The sequence below is a fragment of the Lithobates pipiens genome, unplaced genomic scaffold (assembly GCF_037356315.1).
Source record: "Lithobates pipiens isolate NorthernLeopardFrog02 unplaced genomic scaffold, aLitPip1_a1.2 Scaffold_18, whole genome shotgun sequence".
Taxonomy (NCBI): Eukaryota; Metazoa; Chordata; class Amphibia; order Anura; family Ranidae; genus Lithobates; species Lithobates pipiens.
Genome location: NW_027507758.1, coordinates 272,690,533 through 272,717,865, shown reverse-complemented (window position 1 = coordinate 272,717,865; position 27,333 = coordinate 272,690,533). Strand labels below are relative to the sequence as shown.

Below are 27,333 nucleotides of genomic sequence, written 5' to 3'. Positions count from 1 at the left end.
TAAAAAAAAAAGTTTTGCCTTTAAGTAATAATCACATAACAGTTACAGACTTAAGAAAGGAATTTTATAAAAACTGTGAAGAATGTGACAGCCTAACCCATCTGAAAGTTTGATTTCCAAAGCTTTAGCATTTGGAAGCTTCACCATAAATGTCATCTTGTGTATATTTAGAAATGTGTTCCACTAGATCCACTAAATTCCAAATCCAGATAACAGATAAATAAAATGTAGGCTTTACTGCTTCACTATGACATTTCATAGGCAAGTTTATCATACTTTTCTTAAAGTAACAATATATGCTGTGCAGCCTTTCAGCCACGCAACAGGAGTCTATGTGCTGCTTTCTGAACTTTTATAAAGTACAGCCCGGCTGATGGCTTAAATGAGGGAACTAAACTACACATTTAAACACGGCAGTCATCTGCCAGCCAATAAAGGATGAAAAAAAAAAAAAAACTAAAATCCCTGCAAAAAAGACACTTGAAATTTCAGCTGGCAGTGAGTCCATATTTTATCCTCTTTAAGAGCCACAGCATCTGTCTGAAGTGTTAGCATTCAACATGCTTCCAAGTCTGTTGAATGGCTGGTTCCCCACTGTGTGCTGTGGTTCCTTCCATTAAACTCCTCATCGCTACTGTGTCTGTAGTGACCTACATTTTGCCAGAGGCTGTAGCTATTGGAGAGAATTAAAGTGGTATTAAACCAAAAAGCAAATATGTATTATATTGCAGCTAACCAATTCTTAGATGTGATGGTAGCATTGATTTACTTTTTAGGCTTTCTTTCTTCTATTTTCATCTGGTATCCAGCCAGCAAATGTAAGAACAATCTCTCCAGCTGAATGTATCAGTTGAATAATAAAGGAATTTGTTGCGCTAAAAGCAAAATAAACTATATAAAACAAAAATAGCTGCTAACACAAATATTGCTGGAAACAATACATACAAATATACTAATAATGATATAGCGCTCTATACAAATTAAACTTAATTCCATATATTATTTAAAAGTTCATTAAAAAAATTATAATAAGCGACTTCCAATGCGATATCCTCAGATATGGTAATCAAATTCATACGCAGAAGAAGGAATAATCATGAGCCATTTCATACGCAGAAGAGGAGGGAAGCCATCACCAACACCCAAAATCACTGACTCTTACCATTGGTCTGCAGATATAAAACGCATGTAGTAAGTCACACAAGGGGAGGCAGTCTTCTATGCTGATTTCCCTTCGTCTGCAGGAACACAATCCACTCAACGAGAGTCATCCATTGGAAAAAAGGATTCTTATTTCTACTTAGTGGGCACTTCACTTCCCAGGAATTGATTAGATTTTCAGATCAACAATCCTCCCAAAAACCATAGAAAACATAAAACAAAGTGGCCTCATTGCGCAGGTTTACTGATAAATCAATAACCTTTTATTATCTAAAACGTAGTTCAACTCACATTTAGGATGAAGTATGAAAGCATCAAATAACAGCGGAACAATAGGACCTCCAAACGAACTCAATTAAGATGAATAAATGGTGTCCTACATAAAAAAGGCCACCCTGGAACCATGATAGCCCACCCAACAAGTACCTCAGGGCATCTAGCTCCCAGGGTTTCTCCGTCAGGTCGCTCAGTATACCCGGAAGTGAAGTACGTCACACGGCGCACCACTTCCGGTGTAAACATGCGTTCCACCTCTCAGAGCCACCGCATAAATAGCAGACTTCGGGTTTTGCGTGGAGCATTCAGCAGCGAGAGATCAAACCCCCCCATGCAAATACACTCAGCAAAAGTAAAGCAACTACCCACATGCTAGCGACCCACAGCAAAGATGCTCGCCCAAACCGGCATACATAAAAGCAAGGGTACAAATTTAAATGCAAACACCCATATTTTCTTTACTATGACCATAACTAGAATATAAGGCAGTATCCAATGGCCATATACAGAAAGGACTAACAAAAGCAGCAGTTTAAGCCCAACATTTTTTTTTTTTAAATAATTTTTAAATATGGAACAGCAAAAAGTTTTTATTATAATAAAAAAAATATATAATTTTTTTTACAAAACAAAAAGAAGAATATTAAAATTTATATATATATATATATATATATATATATATATATATATATATATATATATATATATATATATATATATATATATATATATATATATATATATATATATATATATATATATATATATATATATACATACACATACATACATACATACATACATACATATATACACACACACACACACACACACACACACACACACATTATATATCCCTTTTTACGGGGACCATATGCATATAAAAAATAATGGTGTCACCAAAAGAAAAATTTAAATTAACCCCTCAAAAACATAAAATACATCATATTATACGCCTATCCACCCAAGGATCAGGTATAACTATATGGGGAAGAAACCGTGATCACCATAAGGAGCAAAGGAGTGGCATCCATGTACATAAATCACAAAAAAACACAAAAAAGAACAAAGAGATGAACAATATTAGTTGTTACTGATAAATGCATTCACATCCCATTTGACATTCATGCCGAATGGGGCATAACACTGGGCTTGATAGATCCATTTAGTTTCGAGACGTGAGATTTCACGAACCATATTGCTGCCTCTCCAGTGCCCCTGAAATCTATCGATACCCATAAAGATGGTGCCCTGGGGGTTCTTATGTTTTAGGGCAAAATGTTGACAGACTGTGTTTTGGGAATCCCTTCTTAATGTTGGCTATGTGTTCTTCCACCCTAACATGTAGTTGTCGCTTGGTCCTCCCAATATACTGCTTCGAACATGGGCACTGTATTAGATAAACTACATATTTGGAGGAGCAAGTGACCTCTAGGGGAAAAAAGTTTTTTTCAAGGGGCCCAGAATTACAAGAGAAACCTAAACCCAAAAGGGGTACCAGAGGGGGGAGGCGGGTCTTCACAAAAAAGGAAGCGCATCTAAAGGATTTTGGCCTTTTCAATCTAAGCCAAACAGTTTTGACTAATGAGGAGAAACATGTCCTGAATCATGGTCTCAAATTTGCCCCCCCCCCCAAACCTCTAAATAAATTTCAAATCTTTATAGATGTTCAAAAATTCATTAGAAAAATTAATATCCAGAGGTATATGGTTGGGAATCCTTTTACTAATAATAGTGTGGTCTCTAGTGACATACTTGTTTATCAAATGCCTCCGTCTTCAACCCTCCAGGCCCTATTCCTCCAGCGGTTGCAGTTTTTAAAGATTTGGTCTTGAAAGACCTACAGGAGTTGCATGTTAAAAAAAGTAAACAAGAATGCACATTTAAGAAGGGTATGGAAACACTTAAAAATAGAAGTGACATTATAGTTCGCCCCGCGGATAAGAGGGGGGGGAATTGTCATTCTAGACAAAGAGGCCTATAGGGCTAAGATGGCACGACTCTTGGCGGATAAAGCCACTTACTCTTTGCTAAAAGGGAATCCTATAATACAATATAGAAAGGATTTGGTGGAAATTGTGGATAGGGGTCATCTTGATGGTATTGTTTCGAAGAAAGAAAAAGCCTTTTTAATTCCTATTGTGCCACGCACACCGATCATTTACTATCTCCCTAAGATCCCTAAGGATCCAGTTTGCCCCCCTGGAAGACCGATAGTCAGTGGCATTGACTCGGTTACTTCCAGGGTGGGCAAATATATTGATAATTTTTTGCAGCCCCTGGTGATTAACACATCATCGTATCTTAGGGACTCCAAGCAGGTCATTAATCTGTTGAGAGATATTAGTTGGGACGATACCTTTATTTTCGCGACAGCGGATGTTTCCTCCCTATATACTATTATCTCTCATGAACATGGAATGGAGGCTGTTGAGTATTTTTTGCAACATGATACCTTGCATCCGCAACAGATTGACTTTGTTATGAGTCTTCTCAAATATGCCATGGAAAAAAATGATTTCTGGTACGATGGTTCTTACTATGTCCAGAAGAGAGGTGTTGCCATGGGGGCAAAATTTGCCCCTAGTATGGCTAATTTATTCATGGCCAAATGGGAGGAGGATGTCATATATCGTGAGGCCAAGCCAGAGCTGGTTCTCTGGAAAAGATATATTGATGACATCCTCCTCCTATGGAAAGGTAGTTTGCAGTCACTAAGGGATTTTATTCAGGGACTGAACAGAAACGATAGGGGCATTGTTTTGACTTTTGAATCTAATAGCAAAGAAATTCACTTTCTGTATTTGGATATTAGGGTGATAGATAAGAGGATTGTCACTAAAACTTTCTTCAAAGAAACTGACCGCAACGGGTTTATTAATATTAATAGTTGCCACCATAAGATCTGGTTGGATTCTATTCCCAAAAGTCAGTTTTTACGATTAAGGCGGAATTGCACTGAAGTTGAGGATTTTTTTAAAGAAGCTAGTATTTTGAGGGCCCGTTTTATTGAAAAGGGGTATCAGGAGGAAGTTTTAGAGAGCTTTTCTTTCAGCCCTCTATAAGGATAGGGAAGAGCTGCTAGGGACAAGAGAGAAAGGTGAGGACAATTCCTTCAGATTCTCGTTCATCACGAGTTATTCCAATCAATATTACGACATCAAAACTATAATGTCTAAATATTGGAATGTACTCAAAGGTGACAAGGTTCTTAGCTCTTTGTTGCCGGAACGCCCCAAAGTAGTTTATCGGGGAGTGCCCCCTTTACGACTGCAGTTGGCCCCTAATGTGATTAGTCCACCGAGAAAGTCTTCCTTTTTTCAAAATATGGGTGGTTTCTTTCCATGCAGGAAGTGTCCCATGTGTAAATTGAACTCCCTTACCTGTAGGAGAACTGAATCGTTCCAATCAACCTCTACATTGGAAACGTTTCAGATAAAGCCATTTATCACTTGCTCCTCCAAATATGTAGTTTATCTAATACAGTGCCCATGTTCGAAGCAGTATATTGGGAGGACCAAGCGACAACTACATGTTAGGGTGGAAGAACACATAGCCAACATTAAGAAGGGATTCCCAAAACACAGTCTGTCGAAACATTTTGCCCTAAAACATGATAAGAACCCCCAGGGCACCATCTTTATGGGTATCGATAGATTTCAGGGGCACTGGAGAGGCAGCAATATGGTTCGTGAAATCTCACGTCTCGAAACTAAATGGATCTATCAAGCTCAGTGTTATGCCCCATTCGGCATGAATGTCGAATGGGATGTGAATGCATTTATCAGTAACAACTAATATTGTTCATCTCTTTGTTCTTTTTTGTGTTTTTTTGTGATTTATGTACATGGATGCCACTCCTTTGCTCCTTATGGTGATCACGGTTTCTTCCCCATATAGTTATACCTGATCCTTGGGTGGATAGGCGTATAATATGATGTATTTTATGTTTTTGAGGGGTTAATTTAAATTTTTCTTTTGGTGACACCATTATTTTTTATATGCATATGGTCCCCGTAAAAAGGGATAGATATAGATATATATATATATATATATATATATATATATATATATATATATATATATATATATTATTCTTTTTGTTTTGTAAAAAAAATAATTTTTTTATTATAATAAAAATTTTTTTGCTGTTCCATATTTAAAAATAATTTTTAAAAAATGTTTTTGGCTTAAACTGCTGCTTTTGTTAGTCCTTTCTGTATATGGCCATTGGATACTGCCTTATATTCTAGTTATGGTCATAGTAAAGAAAATATGGGTGTTTCCATTTAAATTTGTACCCTTGCTTTTATGTATGCCGGTTTGGGCGAGCATCTTTGCTGTGGGTCGTTAGCATGTGGGTAGTTGCTTTACTTTTGCTGAGTGTATTTGCATGGGGGGGTTTGATCTCTCGCTGCTGAATGCTCCACGCAAAACCCGAAGTCTGCTATCTATGCGGTGGCTCTGAGAGGTGGAACGCATGTTTACACCGGAAGTGGTGCGCCGTGTGACGTACTTCACTTCCGGGTATACTGAGCGACCTGACGGAGAAACCCCGGGAGCTAGATGCCCTGAGGTACTTGTTGGGTGGGCTATCATGGTTCCAGGGTGGCCTTTTTTATGTAGGACACCATTTATTCATCTTAATTGAGTTCGTTTGGAGGTCCTATTGTTCCGCTGGAGCGCATCTATAGACCGGAAGTTCCAGTGTTTTGAGGCGCACGGCGCACCGGAAGTGGTTACCTTATTTGCTTCCCCCTGTTTGGTTGTAATTGGATACACTGTTAACATGGCGGGAATGCGGTGATTTTAAATGGGCTGCACATCACAGCCACAGATTGACACCTGTGTTAAGATAAGCCACTAATTGATTGATATCTGTATTTATAGTTCTCCTTCTTCTGTCACGGTCATGCCCCTGAGGACGCACGTTGGTGGCGAAACGTCGGGCGTATTTTGGGACCTGTGACACCAGAAGGAGCACGGGAGTGGTCTTCATTCATTCTTTCATCTGTAGCTGACTGTTATTTGATGCTTTCATACTTCATCCTAAATGTGAGTTGAACTACGTTTTAGATAATAAAAGGTTATTGATTTATCAGTAAACCTGCGCAATGAGGCCACTTTGTTTTATGTTTTCTATGGTTTTTGGGAGGATTGTTGATCTGAAAATCTAATCAATTCCTGGGAAGTGAAGTGCCCACTAAGTAGGAATAAGAATCCTTTTTTCCAATGGATGACTCTCGTTGAGTGGATTGTGTTCCTGTAGACGAAGGGAAATCAGCATAGAAGACTGCCTCCCCTTGTGTGACTTACTACATGCATTTATATCTGCAGACCAATGGTAAGAGTCAGTGATTTTGGGTGTTGGTGATGGCTCCCCTCCTCTTCTGCGTATGAAATGGATCATGATTATTCCTTCTTTTGCGTATGAATTTGATTACCATATCTGAGGATATCGCATTGGAAGTCGCTTATTATAATTTTTTTAATTAACTTTTAAATAATTTCATATATTACGTTTATTTTGTATAGAGCGCTATATCATTAGTATGAATGTATCAGTTACAGAGATTAGAAAAACAATTTACCACTTACAGGGGTGTTTACAATGATTGGCTTTTAATTATTTATGTACCCCCCCCCCCCCCCCCACCAAAAACAAAAAAAAAAACACTTTTCTGTAGCTGCTTAAAAGTGTTAGGTGGAATTTGGCTTCCATTTGAATATTCTTGACCCCCTTCCTTCACTTAAAGCGGAGTTCCACCCATAAAAAAATAAAATAATTCATTGCTTTGCCGCAAATATTATAAGAAATGATATTTGGAGATTTTTTATTTTTTTTTTACTTATCATTTAATCACTGTTGCTATGTGGTCCCTTTGAATCTCCCCCTTCCTCACCGCGGATCCTGACGTCACTTCCCTTAGTACCTCTGTTTGCTACTGCTCCTGGGAGGTATGTGTCATAATTTCCAAGGAGTCAATGGGCATTGCCGAGGGCTAGAACACTGCTTTAAAACTGGAAGTGATGCAGGAAAAGGCCGATTTCGATGGCATTTTTAAAATGTTAGTGTTTTGATTATCTTCATTGCCATCACAACGGGGGCGCGCACTTTCGATGCCGCCGCCCGTTGTGACGGCAACGCGAGTAGTTTACAGCACTGTGAACCTGTCATACTGCACGTGCGTGAGAATGGGCGGTGCATGCTGGTCACTTAGCTGCACCGTATCCCAGAACATTATGCTTGTGGGCTTCACATGCCCACAATTAATATGAGGACAGCCAGGACACCATAATATAAGTTTATTTTTTCTATTAAAGCAGAACAACATTTGAAAAACACGTGAGTGTTATATGTTAATGTTATGACCTAAAGAAATGTTAAAAAATAAATAAGATGTCGTTGGAACTCTGCTTTAACTGAGTTTGACTGCAGGTTGCAATCCAGTTCAAGCACACCTTTCAACAGACTTTGAGGTCAGGAACACAGATATCCACATTCACTGGGTGGAAGGATGAGCTTTGGGTTCATGTTGAACATGAATATGTTGAACGGCCGTGGTGAATGGCCAAACTGGACAGTTTTGGCTAGTTTGCTTTTCTGAATCTCTGGCTGATGTTTTATAGTGGTAGTATCACTGGCAGCTTGGAAACATCATCAAACATTGGGGAAAATCCTCAGGTGGCAGGATGACATGACTGATGAAGAACTACCTTGGTGCATGAATGATTGACAGTGGATTTACAATGGGGGAGCAAGAGCCTCATCCTTAACACTACCACAAGCCCAGCTGTATCACTTTAGTCACTACTGTCACTAAATTACAAACAGCAGCCAGTCAGAGATCTGCCATTTTGCACTGGTGGTGCTACTGTTGCTAAAAAAGGAATACTGGATGGCTAAAATTTGTAAAAAAACAAAATTGATAGGCATCTTGAGTGATGTAATTGACTAGATAATGTCATGGCCACATTTGGTCAATGTTACCCACGATCCTTAGGCAGCTTACAAACAGAAGCTGGCCAGGGATCTGTCATTTGGAGGTGGTAGTGCAATGGGTCAACAAAGTTGGACGCTAGGTCATTGTGGCAACATGTAAACATAAAGTGGCAGTGGGAAAACATCACCAGGTGGCAGTTTGCCACGATTAAGATTTTGATCACAGGAAGAGTGAGCATGCGCGGGACTTCTGGTCGGACGCCTTGATCGGGAGCTCCGCACCGCTCCGGCCCTTCGGCGCTCACATCAGCCTCCCCAGCCAGCGGGAACCTCCGCCGCCACCACTACCGAGCTCCGGAAGACGCCAGGCGTTCGCCCATATGCCCAAAGGCCGGGCAAAATCGATCACCAGCCGCCAGCTACATTACGGCCTAGCTGCGCCTGAGTCTCCCAAGATGGCGACCGCTCCTCTCTCAGGCGGAGACACGGACACCCAGGACAACATCACGGATCCCCCCCCTCCTCAGCTCTCCTCCGCTGACGTGAGTAACCACCAGGACCCCCTGACTTCTCCAGCCTCCACTATATCCCTCATAAACAGATCGCTGGCAGGCTACTCCTATTCTCCCCAAATCATCTCCCCAAACAGCCTGGCTGAGGCCCTGCAGGCCTCCCCACAGCCTATCCATCCACCTGATATGGCACAGCTTTTAAGCAGATTCTCTGAAATGCTGGCAGCAGGTCTGGCTCAGAATGCTGCTCAAATAACTTCCTCTATCAAAGCAGACCTGCAGAATCTGGGGGCCAGAATGGATGTCATGGAACAGGCAGTGGACGATACAGCAGCACGCACCAACCAGAACACTAAATGCATACAATCCCTGCAAGAGCAATTGGATTCTGCTCTCTCAAAAATAGATGATTTGGAAAACAGAAGCAGAAGGTATAACTTCCGCATCAGAGGAGTGCCTGAATCTGTCACGGACATCCAAGGTACCGTCAAGGCCTTCATTAAAGGACATTATCCCGGACGTCCCGGACCACAAGCTTGAGCTGGATAGGGCCCATCGAGCTTTACAAGCCCCTCGCCAAGACGGTCTACCCCGAGACATAGTGATCAAGCCTCACTTCTACGGGATAAAAGAGGAAATCATGCTGCGGTCTCGCAATCGTGACAATCTCACCATCCAGGGCAATAAAATTCAAGTTTTCGCGGACATCTCTCCTGCCACGATACAAAAGAGAAGATCTCTCAGACCCCTTCTGGAGGTCCTCAATCAAAATTCGATCAAATACAGATGGGCCTTCCCATTTCGCCTGCAGTTCCAGTATAAAGAAAGACAGTACAGCTTCACCAACTTCCAAGACGGGGAAACCCTCCTCCTGAAACTCGGGCTCATCTCACAAGATTTACAACCCAACCAGTTGGAGAGCCGGACGAACGCGTCTAAAAGACCCCCCCGAACAGCCCGTTGGCCCCCCTGTGGGTGAAACAGAAGTCGAAGAGGCAACGTGATTCTGTACCTCACAAGTGACTCCTAAGCCCTCAGGGCCTCTAGGCCCCTGACTTATCTTTTTTGAATCCTGATGATTCTCAGGAGGGGCCGACGGACTTTCCGGCTTCTCTCCGGTCCTTCTCAGGACCCTCTGGACTCAATTTTTTCCCCCACAAAAATTTTTTATTTCTTATTTTTTTCCTTTCTCTCCCCCCCCCCTTTTTTTTTTTTTTTTTTTTTTGCGGGGTGCGAATGTCCGCCCTGATTTTCCACCCGACATCCCCGTCCTTCCTTTCCCCCTATCCATGCCGCATCTCTCCCAACACTGTTGTCGCAATGACATTATTTGTTTATGTGTCTCCTTATATTTTTGTGCAGTTCCGGTGCTCGATTGTTCTTTAGTTCTCTATGGTTTATGTTTTTTTTTTTTTTTTTTGTTATTTCCCGCTGGCGTCCACTTCTTTCAGCATTCTAATAGAGGCGCTGGAGCTGGAGCGGGGCTATTTGCCGTGTGCCACTCTACCTGTTGCCCCCTCGTGAAGATCCTCTCCCTTGGGGTCACCAGGAATGCAGTCTGATTTTAGACTGCCCTTAGTCCGAGTCCTCATGGTTCGGGGGACTCGGGGTAGGCTCTGCCAAACCAGACCTACCATAGAAGGTTCCGAGCTTTCCCATTCTCGGGTCCTTCCCCTCCCCCCCCTCTCCCTTCCCTCCCCTACCTAGCCGTCTTCTTTCACCCTTTCTTTTTCTATTTCCCTCTACCTACAGGAGTCCTCGGGGAGTTCCCGCCCGTCTGACAATAGCATGTTCCAGCCCCTGTATCCTGATCATCGGAAGAGCGTACAAGCCCTACTACCCAGGGTAAGATCGTTTCTCTCTATTCTGATCCCATACTCAGATAACCATGGCTGATCCACATATTAATAAGACAACGCTCAAGATAGCGTCTTATAATACACAAGGCCTAAACTCCCCGTCTAAAAGACGTAAAGCCCTCCACAGTTACTACAATAGGGGCCTTAATATTGTTATACTCCAAGAAACCCATTTCCCCAAAAGCTATAACCCCGCGTTTTTACACCGAAATTACCCTACCTTTTTTTTAGCCAACGCTGAGGACAAGACAAGGGGGGGGGGGTCGCCATCCTATTTTCCAAACATACCCCATTTACCCACATTCAAACCATTAGAGATAACGAAGGGAGATTTATCATGGTTAAAGGCCTTATTAACGATACCCTTTTCTCCTTTGTCTCCTATTATGCGCCCAACAAAAACCAAGCTCCTTTCTTTTCATCCATGCTGACTACCCTATCCTCCCACCTGGAGGGTAAGGTAATCCTGGGAGGTGACTCGAACATCGCGTTTGACCACCTCATGGACAAGACTTCCAATGGCAGAACCCACTTGAAACGTCCCCCCAAACAGAGTCTAAAAATCGCCAAACTTCTACATTCACTAGGGATGATTGACTCTTGGAGGGAGCTTCACCCTGACTCTAGGGATTACACCCACTTTTCGGCACCACACAGGACATTCTCCCGCATAGACCACATTTTCGTCCACACAGCAGATATTAACTATTTATCCCAGGCTTGTATTAAAGAGGTACCGTGGTCTGATCATTCCATCATCTACATTAAGCTGGTGGGCTTTCTGGCTCCAGCGGGCCCCCCCCAATGGCGCCTTAAGGAGTCCCTCCTCGCTAACCAAGTACACTGTACGAAGCTTGAGAAAGACTTAAAAGAGTTCTTTCAAACTAATGATACTCCTGAAGTCTCCCCGGGCACGTTGTGGGGGGCCCACAAAGCAGTCATGAGAGGCAAAATTATTCAGTTGACCTCCCAGCTCAAGAGGGAAAAAACCCTAGGCATAGTCAATCTGGAACGGGACTTCCAGGCCCTAAGTGCTGCTCACAAGAAAAGCCCCTCACCCACTTCCTTAGCCAAAATGGACACCGCCAGAATTGCTCTAAATATGGCCCTGACCTCCAGTGCTGAGAGCCATCTAAAATGGACCAGTGGCAGATTCTACCTCCATTCTAACAAATTTGGCCCCCAGTTGGCTGCGAGGCTCTCCCCCGGCACAGGATTCATGCACTCCCCAAAGTAAAGTCCCTTTCCGGAAAATTGACCCAAAATCCTAAACAGATACTTGCGGCCTTTAATGAGTTTTATTCTAATCTTTATTCTAACCCTGACCCCGCCAGCAATCAACAGATTGATGCCTTCCTGGACGGAATCGCACTCCCTAGAATCTCAGACCCCCATAGGGATCTTATGGAATCCTCTATTTCAGAGGAGGAGGTCAGAGAAGTCATTAAAGGACTCAAACTCGGCTCGGCCCCTGGCCCTGACGGGTTCTCAACTAAATACTATAAAACATTCATCGATGTTCTGGCTCCTTACTTGGCCCGCTTTTTTAACTCCCTCAACAATAAGTCACCTCTGGATCCGACGGCTAACCTGGCCTTTATATCGGTGATACCTAAACCTGATAAAGACCTAAGCCTGGTGAGCAATTATAGACCTATATCCCTAATTAATAATGACCTGAAAATAATGACTAAGATCCTTTCAAACAGACTGGGCTCTTTTATAGGCTCATATGTCCATAAGGACCAGGCAGGTTTCATACCAGGCAGACAGGGACCGGACCATGTGAGGAGAGCTATTGACATCATTTCCATCCTCCAGTCTGGCTGGGATGGCGGCCCTCTCCAGGAAGGTTTTCTGCTGTCCATAGATCTACAAAAGGCCTTTGATACCGTTACCTGGCCCTACTTATTTCGCACACTGGAGCGGTGGGGCTTTGGCCACAAATTTATTAATACTCTTTCCGCCCTTTATTCCCAACCTAGTGCCCGGATCAAACTCCAAGGCCACCTATCAGACCCCTTTCCTATTGCCAAGGGAACTAGGCAGGGATGCCCATTATCCCCCCTCTTATTCGCTATAGCTATAGAAACTCTAGCAATCTCTTTTAGGACTCATCCAGATATCCACGGCGTGAAATGCGGCCCCTCTACACATAAATGCGCGTTATTCACGGACGATGTCCTCCTCTTCATTACCTCGCCACTCATCTCCACTCCTAACATTCTACGGGTGCTTCACAAGTTTGGGCAAGCCTCTGGTCTGCAAGTCAACATGTCTAAGTCAGTGGCTATTAACGTCTCTGTCAACTCCTTCTCGGTTGCAAAACTCCAAACCCAGTTCCCCTTCTCGTGGAACCCTACGTCCATCCCGTATTTGGGAATTCACCTCACCTCAAACATAGGCCTACTTTACAAGCATAATTTCCCCCCATGTTTAATAAATTGAAAGCGGACTTGGACCAATGGTCCCTCTACAAGCTCTCCTGGTTAGGTAGAGTTAATGCCATTAAGATGACATTACTACACCGAATCCTTTATCTCTTTCGTTCGCTCCCTATTTCGGTTCCCAAATCTCACATCAACAGTCTGCACTCTTCGATAATCCGCTTTGTGTGGGGCGGTTCTTCCCATAGACTTCCCAAATCGGTTCTCTTTCGACCTAGACAGAAAGGAGGACTTGGATTACCTAATCTTTGGTGGTACTACCAAGCTGCTCAGATGAGCCAGATCTCCTGTATCTACTCTAAAGGTGGGAAACCGGATTGGGTTGACATGGAAAGACAAGCCATTCCCAACTTCACCATAGACTTCCTTTTTTGGCAACCCCCCCAAGTCCAGGCCTCCGATTATGTCCCCCACTTTGTCTCACTCAATGGCCCTCTGTGACTCGGTCTACTCATCGAACTCCCTGACTTCCCAGTGGCGTCCCTTAGCCCACATCTTCAATAATCCCCAGTTTCCTCCTGGGCTAGACATCAAAGCGTTTCAATGGTGGCTCAACAAAGGTCTCATTAGAATAGGGAACTACTTCAACTCCAACGGCCCTCTCACGCTAGAACAGTGTAAATCGAAACTCGAGATGCCCCCTACCGAGAGATTCCGCTTTCACCAAATCTACCACTTCCTGAACTCACTTTCCTCCCGCACTTTAGGCCCCCTGACAGTCACCCCCTATGAACAATGGTGCACATCAGCCGTGGTTATGAGAGGGGGAATCTCCCTGATCTATGCAGCTCTAGCAGAACCACAGGAAAAGGCAGGATGCATGCTGAAATGGGAGCGGGATCTTGATTTCGAATGGGACCTGGATACCTGGCATAGCAGCTTCATGAGAGGGTTCAAGGGGATTATCAATATCTCTTTGATGGAGGCCATCCTCAAGGTGATTTCCAGATGGTATCTGGTTCCGACGCGCTTAGCTTCAATTTTCCCCCAATCCTCCCCCCTTTGCTTCATGGGATGTGGCCACTTAGGATCCCTTATACACACTTTCTGGGAATGCCCCAGAATCAGAGGATATTGGAATAATGTTTTCAGCCTTATTCGCAAAGTCACGGGGCTTGGGATTTCCCAGGACCCCAAGATTGCTCTTCTCAATCAGGATATTCCTCATGTGAGGAAATACTCCCGAATTTTAGTCCACTTCATCCTAACTGGAGCGAAATTGTCCATTGCCAGGGCCTGGAAATCACCCAAGGTATCCATCCACTCTACTAAACAAAAGATTACTTGGATCATGTTCCAAGAACGAACTTCCAGCGTAATTCTAGACAAAGTAGACCGGTTTAAAAGAATATGGGAACCCTGGGCCAGTCATATGGGGATTTCTCTCGGTTAAGGCCCGATCTCTTTTCTTCCCCTCTAGGTCCCCTCCTTGAGGGAGCCTTCCCCCGGAAGGGCCGGGTTCTTTTTTCTCCCTTTTCCCGAACCCCTCCTCCCTATTATTCCTTTCTTCCTTATCTGACATTACCCTAGCTAACCGATGTGGCAAACGTGGACCCTGCTCGGAGAGGGCCCTTGATAATATAATTTGCCGTCTCATGGGATTGCTCTGTATCCCCGACACAGCATGATCCCAGAAGGGGTGTTGGGGTTCCGGAGCAATTTTTGTTTTAAGTTAACTGTTGTGCCTTGTTCAGTGTTCTCTTTGAGCAACCAAACGATACGGGCCAGGTGGCGGGTCTTGATCCGCTCACCCCCTGACTTACTATGCAAGTAGTAGAGCTTTTGTCAGATCTGCTGTGCCTCTGTTCTGTAGCCTTATGTTCTCGACTCCCCTGCGCGGGAGACTTATTGTCACATTTTTTTTGACTATGTTTCAATAAAGCTCTTTAAAAAAAAAAAAAAAAGATTTTGATCACAGGATGACATGATTAAAGTCAGGCTTACATGGGAAACAATGTTTTTTTTTTTTTAATAAAATACTTTTTCACCACGTGGGTGTCTTTATTTAATTTTCAAATTTTATTGGATGACTGTGTAACAAGGGGTAATATTCACCGTATTCATTCTCTTGAAGAGGAGGTAGATATATAGGGGCTAGCTCATTATAACCACTTAAGGACCGCCACATGCCAATGTACGTCATCACAATGGCATGTACAGGCACAAGCAGGTACATGTGCTTGCCTTCCAGCAGGTGGAGGGTCCGATCGGACCCCCTCCCGCTGGATACGGTGGTCCGTTTCGCTTCAGGAGTGATCCAGGATGAGGGAATGGCCGTTGGTTTCTGGCCATCCCCTCTCGATCGCTCCTGGCAAATGAGAAGCTTCCTCCCGCTGTGTAAACACAGGCAGGGAGGAAGTGATGTAATTCTCCTCGGGGCGGTCTTTTTGACCGGACTACGGAGGAGAAGACTAAAAGTAAGTGTGCACCAACACTACACTGACATGTAGGCACACATAGGCACACAAACCCCCCCCCCCTCCCCCTCCCAGTCACAATGTCACTGATTGCAGTGATCATTTATTTACTGATCACTGCATTCAGTGTCAGTTGTAAAAGTAAAAAGTGTCAGGGCAGTTAGCATTAGGTCCAGGGTAGCCCCCTACCCCCCCAATAAAGGTTTAACCCCCTGATTGCCCCTTAGAGTTAACCCTTTCACCCCATTTTGCCAGTGTCACTAAGCGATCGTTTTACTGATCGCTGCATTAGTGTCACTGGTGCCGCTAAGTAGCTAGTTATTTTTTTAGGTTCACCGCCAGGTTTTTATAGCGCTAGGTACCCCCATATACTACCCAATAATGGTTTTAACCCCCTGATTGCCCCTAGTTAACCCTTTCACCAGCGATCACCGTATAAGTGTCACTGGTGACGCTGGTTAGCCAGTTAGTTATTTAGGTTCCCCATCAGGTTTTAATATAGTGCCAGGGACCCCCATATACTACCTAATAAAAATTTGAACCCCCTGATTGCCCCTAGTTAACCCTTTCACCAGTGATCACTGTATAAGTGTTACGGGTGACTGGTTAGTTAGCTTGCTTTTTATAGCATCAGGGCACCCACCATTTATTACCCAATAAAGGTTTAACCCCCTGATCACCGGGCGGGTGATATCAATTAGGTTTTAGGGTCAGGGTCTGCCTCGCCCCAGGCAGCACTAGGTTAGTGCCAGTACCGCTAACACCCACGCGCAAAGCATACACCTCCCGTAGTGGTATAGAATCTGAACAGATCAATATCTGATCTGATCAGATCTATACTAGCATCCCCAGCAGTTTAGGGTTCCAAAAAAACGCATTGTTAGCGGGATCAGCCCAGATACCTGCTAGCACCTGCGTTTTGCCCCTCCGCCCAGCCCACCCAAGTGCAGTATCGATCGATCACTGTCACTTACAAAACACTAAACACATAACTACAGCGATCGCAGAGTCAGGCCTGATCCCTGCGATCGCTAACAGTTTTTTTGGTAGCGTTTTATATTTAAATCCGGAAGGCAGTGCTTGGTTTTCGGGGTCCCGTACGGGGCTAGGCTCCCAAAAAGTCCCCCACATGTGGTATCCCCGTACTCGGGAGAAGCAGCAGAATTTATTTTGGGGTGTAATTTGACTTATGCCCATAGCATGTGTGAGCAATATATCATTTAGTGACAACTTTGTGCAAAAAAAAAAAAAACAATTGTAATATTCCTGCAACTTGTGGCAAAATATAAAATATTTCATGGACTCAACATGCCTCTCAGTAAATAGCTTGGGGTGTCTACTTTCCAAAATGGGGTCATTTGGGGGGGTTTTGTGCTATTTTGGCATTTTATGGCCTTCGAAACTGTGATAGGTAGTGAGGAGTGAAATCAAAAATTTGCACCCTTAGAAACCCTGAAGGCAGTGATTGGTTTTCGGGGTGCCGTACGCAGCTAGACTCCCAAAAAGTCCCACATATGTGGTATCCCCATACTCAGGAGAAGCAGCAGAATATATTTTGGGGTGCAATTTCACATATAACTATGGCATGTGTGAGCAATATATCATTTAGAGACAACTTTTTGTAAACTTTTTTTTTTTTGTGTCATTATTCAATCACTTGGGACAAAAAAAAATATTCAATGGGCTCAACATGCCCCTCAGCAATTTCCTTGGGGTGTCTACTTTCCAAAATGGGGTCATTTGGGGGGGGGGGGTTTACTGCCCTGCCATTTTAGCACCTCAAGGAATGAGATAGGCAGTCATAAATTAAAAGCTGTGTAAATTCCAGAAAATGTACTCTAGTTTGTAGACGCTATAAGGCTGCTTTCACACTGGGGCGGGAGCGGCGTCGGCGGTAAAGCGATTTACCGTCGTTTTAGCGGCGGTCTGCGGGCACTAGCGGGGTGGTTTTAACCGCCGCTAGCGGCCGAAAAAGGGTTAAACCCGCCCGCAAAGCGCCGCTGCAGCGGCGCTTTGCCGGCGGTATTGCCACGGTGTCCCATTGATTTCAATGGGTAGGAGCGGTTTAGGAGCGGTGAATACACCGCTTCTTCACCGCTCCAAAGATGCGGCTAGCAGGACTTTTTTCACCGTCCTGCCAGCGCATCGCTCCAGTGTGAAAGCCCTCCGGCTTTCACACTGGAGTGAAAGGGGCCGGTTTTTTTCAGGCGCTACACAGGCGCTATTTTTAGCGCTGTAACGCCTGAATACCGCCCCAGTGTGAAAGCAGCCTAACTTTTGCGCAAACCAATAAATAAACGCTTATTGACATTTTTTTTACTAAAGACATGTGGCTGAATAAATTTTGCCCTAAATGTATGACTAAAATTGGAGTTTATTCGATTTTTCTTATAACAAAAAGTAGAAAATATATATATTTTTTCCATTTTTTCCATTTATATTGCAAAAAATAAAAATCGCAGAGGCAATCAAATTCCATCAAAAGAAAGCTCTATTTGTGGGAAGAAAAGGACGCAAATTTCGTTTGGGTACAAAATTGCATGACCGCGCAATTACCAGTTAAAGCAGTGCAGTGCGAAATTGTAAAAAGACCTCTGGTCCTTAGGCTGAAAATTGGTCCGGGGCTAAAGTGGATAAAGGGACTTTCAGATACTGATATGTTCACCTCACAAAACTCCACATCCACTTAGAGGCTAGATGTGAGAATAAGGCCCTTTTTCCCTCAACGTACCTTGAAAAGTACCCTCCCAATGTTGAAACCATGTGGCCAGGTAAAGTTCAGTGAGCACATGCTTACCTTTTCTTTACTGCATACCTGGATAAGGGTTTGGTATAAGTTTTAAGAAAGACCTGTGCCTTTTTTTTTTTTTTTTTTTTTTTTTTTTTTTTTACACATAAAAAAAAATAGGAAACAAATGTTGTAAGGTTCCCCAGACATGCTACCTTAGTATCATATGCTACTCATTTCCCCTTCATTTACAGTGTTTATGGTTTTTATTTACATTTTAAGTAATTTATAACAAAAAAAACAGATGCAACATGGCAAAAGTCCCAGTCTGGATGGGATGGAATGGGTTCACCATGCAGAACTAAAAGAAACCCTTTCACCCCACTTCCTCAAAGCTTTCAATGCCTTCCATTTTTCAAGCTAAGCTAGATGTTAATCTAAGACTGGGAAAGAACACTTTTTACTTCAGTATTTGCCAAATTTCCTTGCTCTATATAGATACAACAATTTTAGCAAAAATGGTGGCCAACTGACTTTTACAACACATCCCTCCTTAATAGGCTAGCCCAAGCAGGCTTTACACCAATAGAGAGGCAAGAGTTCATGAGCGTCTGCAAGAGGGGCAATCAGGGATCGGCAAGGTGTCCGCACAAGGACACTGGTGTCCATAAGCGATCCTTGCAGGGTCCGCTGTTGACTTTTTTCTGAGTCTGCGGCTCTCTGACTCACTGAGACTGTCCCTCACATACCCTTGATGCTATGACTCGGGCCTCAGCTCCCCCCCCTCAGCTCCAGTTCCTCCTGTGTACTGTGTAGAGAGAGATGTAGATCCAGCCAGAGCAGCGTCAGTGAAGTAGTGGTGGAGTCCTGCCTGCGTGCAATGTGATCTGAGAGACTGTCTTTGGGAGGGAATGTCTGTACTGTGCAGCGGCCACCCAGTGTGGGGGAGAGAGAACTGGAGAACAGGCAGGTAGCCTGAGCTGAGGAGGAGGAGGAAGCAAGGAGGACTTGTGAAGTGGAATATATATAATATATTTGTTGCAGGGGGAGAGGCCGGAGAGCCTGGAGTGTGGTGCTGCAGGAAAACCTGAGGATTCTATTCTATATACAGGTGAAAAAAGTAAGAGTAAAAAGACAAAGTAAAGGAGACCTGCCCTGGCCTGCTCTAAAGGAGATCTATATGGGGGACCCTGGCGCTTTATGTGATAATGAATAACCCCCCCCCTTCATGACATTGTCAAAAAGGGGCAGGGCATAGGTGACCTTAAAAGTTCTGTGGACGCCCATGCAAGAGTTAATATTTTTGGAACACTTTTTGGACTACATGTGGCAGCGAGACAACAAGGAACTTCTCCTGCCCACTGATGCAGAGAAGGCCTTTGACAGAGAGTCAAAATTGTTTATTGTACCTCAACAGACTGACTTTATACAGCTAATTTCATTCCACATCTTAACTGTTCCTCTCAAGATCTTAAAAGGTGGGACCTTCCTGCTTTTACCTGCTATAGTAGGAATGGTGATTACAAAAACAAATGTCCTCATCTGAATGCTACCCTGGATTGTTTCAGAGGATGTTCTACAGGGTACTATGCTCACTTCTGGTGGCAATTAGGGGTTATTGGAATAGAGGGTATTCCATGCTCTGTAAAGTGGCAGACTTTTTTCTCTGCAGCTACCTAATATTGCTCTAATAAATTATTCTCGGCCCTTGGTCTGTTTTATCCTCCTTGCCACTAAAGTTACCATTGGGGGCACATGGAATACACCCACAGCCTCTATATTTCATTTTAAGCATGAGGCTTCCTGGATTATGATTCATGAAAAATCTGCTAGCCTTATCCATGACAAACAAAATCAGTTTGAGCTAACATGGGCACCATGGGCGACATATCTGAATATGGCTTCCTCTCAGAATGGCCTAACTAATGCTGTTCTTCTTGTCCTGTGAGACTTGGGTCTTGTTCTTCCTTCTTTTTTCTCTCTGCTCTTCTTGGTTCCTTTTCTCACATAAGAATAATGTTGGTGCATATTTTCCTCAAACTATGTTAGCAGCCCTCTGGGCGTGGTGGTTTCCCCCTTTTTTAGTCTGTCAGTGTCACTCTTCGATATGATGTATTTTCTGTTGACTTCTCGTATTAAGCGTATATCATGTGTTATTTTTTTCCTTTGACATTGCATGGTTTGCACTGACTGATGTCTGAGGGACCTTTTGGTTTTGTTTATTATTATTATTTGTTTATTCATGTCCAACATATGTGACTGTACACTGTATTCTCTTTATATGATGGCTGCTTATCGGTATGCTTAATTTGTTTTTTATGCTTATCACAATATAAAACTTTTTAAAAGATAAAAATAAATGTCTTTGTGTGGATTCTATATCTCTCCACAAATCCTCACCACTTCCCTAATCCTCTCCAGCACTAATTCTCTTAACCCTCTGAATTCCCCATCCCAGGGTGCTTTGTGGGTCTAGAAGGTGTGGTGGGAGGATTTGAAATCTGACCCCCCAGCATAAGTTCTCTCCCCTCCCAAAGCACCCCCAGCACATATCCTTTTACCAGCCCCCATCACTCCTCTCAGGGGCCTGAACTTGTACGACGTTACACCAAAACAAAATTGACGTCCTTTACCCACAAAGCTTTCTTTTGGTGGTATTTGATCACCTCTGCAGTTTTTATTTTTTGCGCCATTAACAAAAAAATAGCGACAATTTTGAAAAAAAAATGTAATATTTTTTACTTTTTGCTATAATAAATATCCCCCCAAAAAAAAAAAAAAATATATATATATATATATATATATATATATATATATATATATAAAAACTATTTTTTTCCTCAGTTTAGGCCAATATGTGTTATATATATATTTTTGGTAAAAAAAAAAAAAAAAAAAATGCAATAAACATATATTGATTAGTTTGCGCAAAAGTTATAGTGTCTACAAAAGGGGATAGATTTATGGAATTTTTATTAATATTTTTATTAGTAATGGTGGCGATCTGTAATTTTTATGGTGACTGCGACATTATGGTGGACACATCGGACATGTTTGACACCATTTTGGGACCATTGTCAGTTAAACAACGATCAGTGGCATAAAAATGCACTGATTACTTTGTAAATGGCACTGGCAGGGAAGGGGTTAAAAACTAGGGGGGCGATCAAGGGGTTAGGTGTGTCCTAGGGAGTGATTCTAATTGTGGGGGTGGGCTACCACTACTACCCACAGTAGTTTTAAGCTTGCAATTTAGCCTTGAGAAAAGGCTGGAAAATAACAATATTAAGCTGCTATAGACTTTAATTAAGATGGCTGGTAATGATGGGCTCGGGAGTGTTCAGGTTGAACCTGCCAGGAAGCCATCACTGCACACCATCAATCATGGGGAGTGAGGCATTTTTTGGCCTGCAGCTGCACATGCACACACTGTCTATGATTGGCGGTGTGCAGTGCCGGCTTCCTGGCTGGTTCAATCCGAACACGCCCAAGCCCAACGCTAATGTCTGTATTGGGGGGGCACTGTTTTGTGAAGCAGCTGGGGAGAGTTGTCCGTTGGTGGAGGGGAGTCATTTGGGGAGGGATGTCTGTCTGCTGGGGAGTTAAGGTGGGAAATGGCTGAGAAGAGATGATAGCTTTTGTGCATATGATGAAGCGTCAAGTGGACAGAAAGTAATGTGTGTCAGCTGAGGTGGAGGAAGGAGAAAAGTGCCTGGGGAGCGATGCCTGTCATTTGGAGGGTGCATGTGTAACCTAAGTGAGATCCTGCACAGCAGTAGACACTGGAGAGGGCACCATCATACACAGACGCCGTAACTGAAGCTATGAAGAGCTAGCTGCAAACCCTTGAGAAATTGAGAGAAGCAGAGCAGAGATCAGTGTTACTTGTTGCTAGGCAGAACAGGGAGATGCTGTTTACAACAGCATCTCCCTGTTCAGCCGCCCCGTGAGACAATCGCGGGTATCCCTGCGGCGATTGAGTCAGCGGGACCCGCGACCGGACTCACAGGGGTCCCGACCGCCACGCGAGTGCGCCTCCGGCGGCATGTACGCGATGGCAGGGTGGCATATAGAAATGGACTTACCTGTACGCCAATATGGCTGCCCGTGCCATTCTGCCGACGTACATCGGCGTGCACCGGTCGGGAAGTGGTTAAAATGTTACTAAACCCAGGACCCTGCATTCACTATATCTGGTTTCCCATAGTACACAGAACATGCAAACTGAGCATTTGCAGAGTGCCTCCTAGGACTCTGTGCTATAAGCAGATGGATTGGGGACAGTAAAAGAAGAGGAACAGAAGATAGGATCAAAACAGCCTATTTACACAATGCACAGGATTAACCCATTAGGTTCCACATTGAGTATAACAAGCATGCTTTAGTGCATATAGAGACTGATTTTACGGTTATGGGTTTAGTAACACTTTAAGGATGTGAGAAAAAAACATGTAAAGCAAAAAATATTGTCTTTACTGTACTGACTGATATATTTTTGTATAACCAAGTATTAATTACACTGTATGACAACATACCTGGAGACTTCTTCTCTGCTTTTACTTCAGGTTTTTCTTTTTCTACAGCTAAATTGAAGGAAAATATGTATTAAAGTGCTAGAGAATTTATTTAGCATTTATGAGTATAATCAGTTAGAACACACATCATTAAATCTTCTTAATGTAGCACAATTGAAGCATGATCATTTTATTATATTTATTTTTTAATGTAATGAGTCTGTGGAAAAGAACAGAGCAACAGTCCCTTTCAAGTGTATTAATGCTTTAATAGACACATTTGGAAATTAGTAAATAAGTGCATGGGTGTCAAAATAATTCTCCCCTGAGGATAAGATAACAAAAATTGTCTCCATTCTCTAGCTACCAAATTTGGTCTGCTGTGGTCTAGGTCCAAATATAAATTTTACCAGCCCCTCACATCCAGCTCTCCTATCTACCAATATAGCATTAAAGCGGAGGTCCACCCTAAAATGGACCTCCGCTCATCGGAATCCCCCCCCCCCCTCCGGTGCCACGATCGGCACCTTTCAGGGGGGAGGGGGGTGCAGTTACCTGGATAATCCAGGTAACTGCACCCACTTCCGGGCTAGCTCTCTGCGGAAAGGGGCGTACGTTACGCCCCTTTCCGCAAGCGCCCGCCCCCTTCAGCAAGTGCCCCGCTGCCTGCTGGGAAACACACAGCTCCCAGAGGCAGCGGGGACCGTCCGGATTGCGCCGCGCGGCTCGCGCATGCGCAGTAGGGAACCGGGAAATGAAGCCGAAAGGCTCCATTTCCTGATTCCCATACCCAAGATGGCGGCAGGACCCGTCAGACGAGCGAGCGATCGGCTTCGGGTGCCGACATCGCGGGCGCGCTGGAAAGGTAAGTGTCACTATTTAAAAGTCAGCAGCTGCAGTATTTGTAGCTGCTGGCTTTAAAAAAAAAAAAAAAAAAAAAACGCGGAGTCCCGGTGGACTCCCGCTTTAATGTACTTATTTTGAAAAAATAAAATGGCTTTCCATTAATTCTACACCTGCTTACCTCTCTCTCTTCATAGCTGTTTAAACACACTGCTTGATTACTTCTGCCTTACTTCCTGGTCAGACTTTAGGTCATGACACAGGAAGGAGTTGACCAGCTGAAGCTGAAGGTAGATGATGCAGAGTGTGCCCTAATGAGGTCAGCTGGTCAACTCCTTCCTAAAGTCTGACCAGGAAGTAAGGCAGAAGTAATCAAGCAGTGTGTTTAACAGCTATGAAGAGAGTGAGGTTTGTAGAATTCATGTAAAGCAGTTTTATTTTTTGCAAAATAAGTATATTAACCGCTTAAGGCCCATAAGGCTTTTCCCTTTTTATGACCAGGTCATTTTTTGCAATACAGCACTGCATCGCTTTAACTGCCAATTGCGCTGTTGTGCGACGTTGTACCCAAACAATATTTTATGTTCCTGTTTCCTATAAATAGAGCTTTCTTTTGGTGGTATTTGATCACCTATGCAGTTTTCATTTTTTGCACTATAACCAAAAAAAGAGCCACAATTAAAAAAACGATATTTTTTACTTTATGCTATAATAAATATCCCAATATGTATTCTTCTACATATATTGATATGTTTGCACAAACGTTACAGCATCTACAAAATAGGGGATAGCTTTATGGCATTTTTTTTTTTTTTTTTTTTTACTAGTAATAGCGTCGATTTGCATTTTTTTTTGTGGGACTGCAACATTGCGGCAGACAGATGGGACACTTTTGACACTTTTTTGGGACCACTGACATTTATACAGTAATCAGAGCTAAAAATAGCCACTGATTATTGTATAGATTTCACTGGCAGGAAAAGGGTTAACACTAGGGGGCAATGAACGGGTTAAGTGTTCCCAACTGTTGGGGGGAGTGTACGGACTGGGAGTATAGAGAGATCACTGTTCCTGATCACTAGGAACAGCAGATCTCTCTCTACTTCCCTCTCCGAACGGGGATCTGTTTACATACACAGATCCCCATTCTGGCCCTCTGTGGAGCAATCACAGGTGGGTGGCAGACATCACAGCCGCTGGCCACATGCATTGGCTCCAGTGTCACGCCTTCGGCAGTGGTGCACCCCCCATCACTCTTTTAGCAGCCGATGTACACCTGCGGCGATCCAAGCAGCCATGCCAACCTGACGCAGTATGATGATGGTTAATGCTATATTGGTATATAGGGGAGCTGAAATTTAGGAAATTAAAAAGGTGAACAAAGGTGAAGCTTAGCCTTTATTGCTGTGCCTTATAAGAATTGTCCTAAAGCCAGAGTCACAGGTTTGCAGTGAAATGCCTTGAGCATATTAATATGCACATTTGAATGTTAAAGTGCATGGTTCTCAAGGAAAATTTGAAGGTTGCAATGAAATGTGCTTTGCAGTGCACTGGCAAGAAATGTTTGGGTTTCATTTAAAATTAAAGTGGTTGTAAATGTAAAAGGTTTTTAGCATAAATCATTCTCTGCATTAAGGTAACAAATCTTTGAAATGTAGCTCCCCTCTTCCCCACCCCCTAAAAACTCACTTGAGCCCATTCTAGATCCAACACTGTGCACATCTGTAGCAGATCTTCTCCCCTCTATCCTCTCCCCTGGCTCACAGGCTTGGCTGAGTTTAGAAGGAGCCATTGGCTCCTGCTGTTGTCAGTCAAAACCTGTGAGCAGTCATGGAGGGGTGGGGCCAAGTCAGGTGGTGTGTCTGAAAAGATGCAAACAGCCCGGCTCAGGGTGGAACATGCACGAGTGCTCCTATAGAAAAAGGGTTTCCTACGGGGGCATTAGTTGGGAGGTAGGAGCCAGATATGCTAACAGGGGAACCCCAGAGCAGACAAGTATAGCATGTTTATTATTTTCCTTTAAAGAAAATCCAAAGCTTTACAAGCATTTGGATGGCAACCCAACAGTCTGAAGTCAGGAAAGGGTGAGTGTATGGAATAAAAAATAAATAAAAAAAGAAGAAGAAGAAATTACCTAAAAATGTTTACAGAATTTAGACAGATGTCAGAATATTTTAAATTATTGAATGTACGGTACCTTGTATTTAACCATGAATTTAGCTAGATGAGAAAATATTGTGTGGTGCGAGACAAGGCATTAGCTGTGACCCATTTTTTTTTTTTTTATATGCCATGATTTAAATAGATATCTAATCAAAATATGCCTGGTAACCTTTTTTTCCTTTACACTGTAAAACTGAGGATCCTGGGTAGTGGTGCTGCAGGGATGGAATAGTATATCTTTTGCAGCAGATCTATATTTCTTTAAAGTTCATGAATATACCTACCCATAGGACTAGAGAACATTTTATTGTTTTAAGAGTTATTTTTTTCCAAACTAATAAATACAGACTGTGATCCTCAGTGATCACAGTATACTCTCAGCACTTACAACAACAAAAAAGAACCAAAAAAATGTTGATGGTTTGAAATCGAAGAAAATCGAAGATTCTTTTCTCCCTATAGATCTACTGCACAGTATGCATTACGAAAATCATCTATAATTTAGCACATGAAAAGAAAATCCACATTTCCAAACTAATCCAATATAATACTTATCAGGAAAAGCCAGTGACAGTGCTTTCCCACTAAGGGATCACACAGCTGAAGAGAGTGCTTTGCAGCTAAGGGGTAACCTTACATCAATCTTGACAGCTCATTTCACCCAGCAGCCATTTTTTTAAATGCTGCATTAAACTGTCTGCTGTACAGACCCCTCAAGTTACCTGGCAAGGAGGGAAAGGACTATATCTAAGGTACGCTTCAGATGATGTCATGGTGACGAAGCACATAGGGCGGAGTCAACACACGTTCTTGAATCACTTCCAGTCGCCTGCGTTAGTCTCAGCAATACATGCTTTGTTTTTTTCCTAAATGTGAGTACATTTCCGCATCTTTTTTATGGGAATAAAAAGTTTTAATAGTATTACTATTCTTCTCTCCTTCCATGTCACATGAGTGGAATACCACAAAGACATCTCAGACTGGCCAACCTTAAAAGTGCTACACAGTGACAAATACTGTGAATGCCTCATACCCCAGATGGGGGAAGAAAATTCTGGCGAGTGTAGAAACAATAGGAGCACGGATAAGCCATGCATGCTGTGAACACCTTCCGAAGAGGACATTAGATCTACATTATCACATATTTTTTCATCAGCACTAAGCACTTAGTTATGTGCTACAGTGACTCAATTAAGTGAAATGATCTAATAGGTGTTCTAAGATTTATATTATTATATTATATATTATATTAATTGTCAGTCAGGCAGCACTATATGAATCATACGAACAGTGCCACATCTACTTCATTTTCTTTAAATCAAGGACTATATCGACCACTTCCTATTATTTTACACTTTTGTGGGGGCCCCAAAACCTTTTGTGAGCCCAGGACACAAGTCTTAACAAGCCCATTTGGAAACCTGGCCTTAGTGAAGTCGATTTGCTTTGCATAATAATGTCATGTTCAAA

At 43.0% G+C, this 27,333-nt stretch overlaps 1 protein-coding gene across 50 annotated transcripts in view; it reads right to left on the bottom strand.

The window, feature by feature from the left end:
* Positions 1–27,333, bottom strand: part of TRDN (triadin) — a 1,056,665-nt gene that overhangs the window by 797,829 nt on the left and 231,503 nt on the right. For all 50 annotated transcript variants that reach the window (XM_077486957.1, XM_077486959.1, XM_077486986.1 and 47 more), the window contains one exon: positions 22,879–22,926. In XM_077486957.1, the coding sequence (XP_077343083.1) occupies positions 22,879–22,926 (48 nt within the window). The remainder of the gene's footprint in view (positions 1–22,878; positions 22,927–27,333) is intronic.